The following is a 6,650-nucleotide window of genomic DNA, read 5'->3' as shown; positions in this document are numbered from 1 at the left end:
TGTTAAAAAAATAATTTTATAAAAGTATAAATGTATTAAAAATTTATTTGCATTTTGATAAAAATATTAGTTAAAATTATATTTTGAAGACTGTATCGTTAAACGACAACTGAAGTAATATATTTGTCCTGTCGCCTCCGCCTCAGCGTGCCCGAGGTAAGTACAGTAAGGTCGACGATGGTCAAAACGTACCCGGCGCCAAATCGCTGTTTGACAACGGGAAAACGGCAGCGGCCCACCCCGGCGCATCCGACTCCGACTCCGAGCACCACGCGGGGCCCGCAGCGGCTCCTCAGAGCGATGAGCGCTGGATAACGGCGAGTTGCCATATGGCGTTCGGTAGGCTGGCACTGTGCGACGTGCGCTCAAGCGCGGGAGCGCTGGGAAGAAGGCTCGCACCGTCGCACGTCTTCGATCGGACGGCGCACAGTAAATCCATCAACGGATTCACGCTCAGGCCGAATTAAAAAGTTTAAATAAAAGCGAATTAAGAGGACCTATAATAATTTAGAACAAAAGCGGTAGCGTGTAAAAGAAATCTGGCAAATTAATACGGAAATAAAATCAAATCACAAAAAATCAGACCACCACAAATGCTGGGGATCAAAAAAGGAAGAAAAAAAAAACCGCCCGAGCGATTATTTATGTTGACCAAAGAAAGAAGAAGGAAACACTCGAGCGGGATTTCGTGTTTACCCGAAAAACACACAAAATACAAATATAAATAGACCTAAACACCCGCCTTCCGGTCGCGTCCCTCTTCCTCTTCCCACCTTCCCTCCTCCCTTCTCCAATCATCCCTTTCTGGCTTTCTCCTCCCCCCTGAGACCCCGAGTCCTGCCGGATTCCGAGATCCCGGAGGCAGCTTCCCACGGGCTCCTCTCACTACGGTAGCTGGATCAAACCATCGTGCTCTCGTCTCGACAGAAACCCCGGCCGAAAACCCAGCCGGACCCAGCCCTGTTCGCCGCGCGCGCGGTGCCCAGGCCGTGCCAGATCTGCGAGATCCGCGCCGACACCGCTACGACTATCACCAGGTACAGAGGCCGAGCGGAACCCCTCGGATCCGCTCGCGTAGCCAGTCCTCTCCGACGTATTGCCGCTGGTTTGGTGAAAATGGCGTGGTCGCTCGCTGTAGGTGGATGCTCTCGTGATCTCTCGGAGGCCGCGGGGACTGAGCAGCGTCTCGGCGGCGGCGTGGCCTGCATAGCCGTCGGCGTGCCGAGATGCAACGGAACGGGGTGGTGGAATGCAGCGTGTGCCGCTCCCGGGTGGTGGTGCCGAGCCCCCGGAGCGTGTCCAGGGCGTACGACAAGCACCGCAACAAGATGTCGTCCAAGTTCCGGGCGCTCAACGTCTTCCTCGTCGTCGGCGACTGCATCCTTGTTGGTCTCCAGGTGTGTGTGTGTGTGTGTGTCTAAACGCTTCATTTTCAGTCCCTCGCGTGGGAGACGTTTGCACAATCAATGCTTGAGTGAAATGGTCTCACGGATTTGGTACACAAATAATGATTTTACTATTGCTAATGCCTCACATGCTTGACCCTGGCCCTTTGCTGTAGTGTTACGTTCATCTGAGTAGCAAACGTTTGGCCTTGGGGCATTATGCTAATGTTTCACTTTGTTTATCCAGCCCATCCTAGTGTTCATGTCAAAGGTTGATGGGAAGTTTCAGTTCAGTCCCATCAGTGTTAACTTTCTGACGGAGGTTATGAAAGTCATCTTTGCTGTCGTCATGCTCATAATTCAGGTTTGTTGTTCTTATTTTCTTACTGATGTTTTTCCCTTTTGGCAAGCATTCTGACTCAAAAGTGACTTTAGGAATGAAGAGTCATCCATTTTGCATGAGCTATTTTCATATGTTAGAGCCAGATAACATTTATGATCTCCTAATAAGCAGCCCACTAAACACTCTTGTGATTTGTGGTTCTGGCGTAAGGATCAGATGACTATAGATGTTTACATGCAAAAGGGAATGAGAAAAAGGGTTTGTCCAACAAAAACATGAAGCCGTATTTCCTAGCAGTTAATGCCTTCTAAAATGTGGAGTTGCACTCTTGCTTGGTCACTCCAAGTGCTGTTTTTTCTGTGTACTCAGATTAGCTTAGGATTTTGTTACTATTCCTCAACACTTAAGATTTTCATGGTGCCTAGTGGCTATGCCGAATTACAGTTACTCTGCAGTGTTTCCACTTTAGTTTGTACTTTGTAGTATAATTTCTTATTTGTTAATCTTTTTGCTGTGTGGTTCCAATATGACAGTCTAGAAAGCAAAAGGTTGGAGAAAAGCCACTTTTGGCACGTTCAACCTTCATACAGGTGATTAATCTCATTGATTTATCGATCACAAGATATATTGTACTTTGATATGTACTGTCGCTCCTTATTTATTTTTTGCTATGTTGTCTGATTATTTGGTCATTCACTATATGGTTTTGTAGGCAGCCCGTAATAATGTACTTCTAGCTGTTCCTGCTCTTCTATATGCAATCAACAATTACCTAAAATTCATCATGCAGGTAATCTTTGTCTGGCAGATTATTGTATCTTTTATGTGTAAATGTGGACATTGCCTCGTGATATTGTAACAACCTGACATATTGAGCCAACTGTGCAGTTGTACTTCAATCCTGCAACTGTGAAAATGCTAAGTAACCTAAAGGTATGTTTTTCTTGTACTACTGGGTTGTGCTGCTTTAGCTTTACTTTGTGTGCACACATATCAAGGTACCTGTGGTCTTCTCTAGGTACTGGTTATAGCTTTTCTTCTGAAATTTATAATGAGAAGGAGATTCTCAGTTATTCAGGTAAGGGCAACATCAACATTATCTTGAAATAATTTCTTCTTATCTTAAAGATTGGGAGTATTGTGTGCTAAATTATTTGCGCTTTTAGATTATGTCTTTTCTTTCTCACTTTCGTTTTACTTTTGTTGGGGACTCATGTTGGGTTTCAACTCTAGTCTACCCGAACCTGGTTGGGACTACAAAGCTTTATCTTTTATTCTGCTATGTATATATGCAATATAATGATTACTGGATTAAGCTTTACCTGTGTGATTTCTTAAGTCATCTCTTACTCAATTATGTTCAAACTATGCAGCATAGATAATTGAATTTTGAACTTCTTTTATGTATGTAATATAATGATTGCGGCCAAATGCTCTTGACGAAATTTTATCTTCCATTCTTGCTTAACGATTGGAAACAGGTAGCTCTGAATCATCTGATTATGAGCTAATGTAAGCATCATATGGAAGCTGTGGATTGCAAGCAATTTTGCGTCACACCTTGCTAAATATTGCCATATTAACCATTTTGACATATGATGATATAGTTTTAGGTGAAGACTTGAATTTATTAGAAATTATGCGAGCTGATGGTCCTTTTCCACATATATAAGCATAAAATGAACTATCAGATGCTGTACTTTTAAGAATGTTTTTGTCACGTGCAACAGTTATGATTTCAAGCTATGTTGGCCTTTCTCCCACCTGTTTTTTTTTGAATATTTACAGTGGGAAGCTCTTGCTCTATTGCTTATTGGAATCAGCATCAATCAACTCCGAACTGTACCTGTGGGCAACACAGCATTTGGTCTTCCTGTCACTGCTATTGCGTACATATATACATTGATTTTTGTAAGTTGCTGCTAGACCATCTGTTCTTATTTGCTTTTCGCTCGTGTACACTTCTTTTTATGAGTTATCTCGATCAAAGAGTAGACTTGCAACTTAAGTTATTTATATTTATTTACAACTATGAATTGTAGGTAACTGTTCCTTCAGTGGCTTCTGTCTACAATGAATATGCCTTGAAAAGTCAATATGACACTAGCATCTATCTCCAGGTAAAGTATTAGTTAGTTTACCTTTGATCTTGAGTTCCTATAGAGTATTGTCCAGTCTTAGATCAGAGATTTCATTTATTGTAGTTTTGTTTCTGTTTTCCAACTTCATATTGGAAGGGTTTGACTTGTCTTGGTATTTGTTTTATCATAATGCCTCTTATTTCCTTTCATGATTTTTCCATTTAATTGTAGAACTTGTTTCTGTACGGATATGGAGCAATATTCAACTTGCTTGGCATTCTTGGGACTGTCCTATTCCAAGGTGTGCACCTTCATTTGAAGTTCAGTTTACATTGATAGATGATGGCAGCTGCATTTCTAGTGTACTAGGCCACTGCCTGTATTTATGCGGCTACACTCTAGATGACAATGAGAAATATAATTTTGTATGGTGGTACCCTCATGCTTTGCAAGTTGTACAAAAAAAAGACAGACATAACTTCATAGCTTATGTAAGTTATAAAAGCGAAGTTTGACTAGCTGACTGATTTTGTGTAGGAAATTAGAATTTCAAACACTTCCTAATGATTAGTAAACAGGGGGGTTACACTTGGTGATGACTGACTGACCGCTTACAATTCCTGATGGCACACGCGATAAGTATGTTGTCTGTCTTATGTTTATGATAATTACGTTGTCCTGTCTTTTTGCAGGGCCAGAGAGTTTTAATATTCTTCGAGGCCATTCAAGGGCCACAATATTTCTCATATGTAACAATGCTGCACAAGGCATTCTATCTTCATTCTTCTTTAAGTATGCAGGTAATGGTGTTTGACATTTGCTCTTCATTATTATTGAAGTTATCACAGTTATTCTCTGACTGAAATATGCTACAGACACAATTTTGAAGAAATATTCGTCAACTGTTGCCACAATATTTACTGGCCTAGCTTCTGCTGCATTTTTGGGGCATTCCTTGACCATTAATTTTCTCCTGGGCATATCAGTGGTGTTTATTTCAATGCACCAGGTAAACTGACCTTTTTCATTAGTATTTATTTTGTTGAACAACCTTTGTATTTCATGTATCTTACCGTTGTATGCCCTTAGTTCTTCTCTCCGCTTGCAAAAGTCAAAGATGACAAACCAGCTGACTCAATAGAGTTGGAAGATACACAAAATGACCGGTAAGTTTTTATCATGCTTCAAATGGGTATTGAAATATTACTTCAATGGTTGGCTTAGGTTCCACTTGGCATTGGCCTTTGAAGAAGTGTTGTTTTGCACTGCGTCCATGATCTCCTTCCCGGCCTTTATAGCTCTTTCATGTGCCTTGGGATGCCTGTTAATGTTGTTATAGAAATAGCATGCTGTTTATTAAGTTCCTTTTAATGTGTGGCCTCATGGTGCTCATTTTTTACAGCCCATCTGAATCTTCTTTTGTAAATATGACTGCTGGTGCCGCTGATGATGTAAGTATCTCACCTTCCATTTTAGAATAGATGTGTCATTTTAGAGGCTACATCTAAGTTGGCCTTCATTTCAGGCAAGCCATCGGATTGGAACTGATGAGAGGCAGCCGCTATTGCCTATATGAACTTGTTTGTTGAGGTATACATAGATTCTTGTAGGCAGATTTTTACGGTGTTGCTCAGTTGAGAATTTGACATGGCAACATGCACGTAGTTTGCCAATTCAGTAAGGTGTATGATTGCAGATAATTTAAACAGTATAAACCCGAAAAGAGGATGTTTGACTGGTTTTTAGCGGATATTTGTCCATAACAATTCATTTTCTATAGCAATTTGAGAAAGCACTGAATAGATTGTTGCAAAGTGATGGTAGAGGCACCAAATACTGATCCGTAGGCTCATATTGTCTTCAAGATGAAAAATGATCTGCTTAGCTGTACCTATTAGCTCGGCAGAGGACTTCAGATCCACATGGGTTCTATACTTTTATGTGCAATAATACTTACGTTTCCTGGAATATTTCACTCGCAAGCAAGCACATGAACTCCCAGCTGTTTTGCAGGTAGGACAGAAGAGAGGGGATAGAAGAAGAGGCTCCTTTTTGCCGTGTGAGCAACAGATTTGATGTAGCATTGTTAGGCGAATAAACAGCTATTGTACACTGTAGAGGCAAAAGAAACAAATAAACGTGGTTTCCATTTTCTTTAAATTTTTTGGGGATACCTTGGGAGCGGCAGAAATCATACATTTTGATAGACATAATTCAATAGGGATTTCTAGATACGATACTTGTCAAAAAAAAAAGAATTCATGGAGAAACAACGGCTGTGATAATGGTTTTTTTAGGAACCTTTTCTTTATACAATTATACTATTGATTAATTGTTATACTATTACTACATTGTTACCTGATTCTCCAACTGTGTCCAGTGTTTGACTTCTGCGCAATCACAGTCTCTTTGGCCAAGTTGTAGATGTTGCGCGTGCCGCTGATTACTGTACTGGCTTGTTCGACGAGAAGGCGTAGTTGTAGTCGTGGCCGCCGATCTCCCCAACATGACCAGGAAGAATGAGCCAGCCTCTCGCATAATTCCCCGCTGCAGCTGGACGCACGAAGTGCTGTTGGTGTGAGTGCCGGCGACCCCTCTCCTAGCCAGCAGCACCGCGGCGTCGAGGGCCGTGGCACCGGACTACCGGAGCCCCGGCGAAGTTGACCCCGTGCAACTGTGCAAGAAGTCGGCGCCCTCGTCCAGGTACGGGTTCAGCGGTGTCAAGCCGAGATCCTTTGCGGGGTAGTCTATTATGAGGTGCCCGTGGGAGCATCGCCCGGTGGCGCCGCCGATGGCGAACCCGTATCGAAGGCCAGTGGTGTGCTGCAGCTTGCCCGTGGC

General features: G+C 42.3%; 1 protein-coding gene across 1 annotated transcript; it reads left to right on the top strand.

Moving 5' to 3' along the window:
- Positions 1-791: 791 nt before the first annotated feature.
- On the top strand, positions 792-6,139 carry LOC100501548 (nucleotide-sugar transporter/ sugar porter). The gene is made up of 16 exons (NM_001196244.1): positions 792-1,037; positions 1,139-1,397; positions 1,633-1,749; positions 2,262-2,318; positions 2,441-2,518; positions 2,617-2,661; positions 2,747-2,806; positions 3,517-3,639; positions 3,771-3,848; positions 4,041-4,110; positions 4,502-4,609; positions 4,685-4,818; positions 4,899-4,975; positions 5,212-5,260; positions 5,335-5,399; positions 5,823-6,139. Exons 2-15 carry the CDS (start codon positions 1,227-1,229, stop codon positions 5,383-5,385), a joined length of 1,218 nt encoding a protein of 405 aa, NP_001183173.1. The 5' UTR covers positions 792-1,037; positions 1,139-1,226; the 3' UTR covers positions 5,386-5,399; positions 5,823-6,139.
- The last annotated feature ends 511 nt before the right edge of the window (positions 6,140-6,650 follow it).

The sequence above is a fragment of the Zea mays genome, chromosome 4 (genome assembly GCF_902167145.1).
Source record: "Zea mays cultivar B73 chromosome 4, Zm-B73-REFERENCE-NAM-5.0, whole genome shotgun sequence".
NCBI lineage: Eukaryota > Viridiplantae > Streptophyta > Magnoliopsida > Poales > Poaceae > Zea > Zea mays.
This window is presented reverse-complemented; position numbering and strand designations above follow the sequence as displayed.

Excerpts from the sequence above, each read along its gene's own strand:
- LOC100501548 (NM_001196244.1), top strand. The coding sequence starts at position 1,227 with ATGCAACGGAACGGGGTGGTGGAATGCAGCGTGTGCCGCTCCCGGGTG. Across the intron at positions 2,519-2,616 it reads ACCTAAAATTCATCATGCAG|TTGTACTTCAATCCTGCAAC; the intron begins GTAATCTTTGTC and ends CCAACTGTGCAG. Across the intron at positions 5,261-5,334 it reads CTGCTGGTGCCGCTGATGAT|GCAAGCCATCGGATTGGAAC; the intron begins GTAAGTATCTCA and ends CCTTCATTTCAG.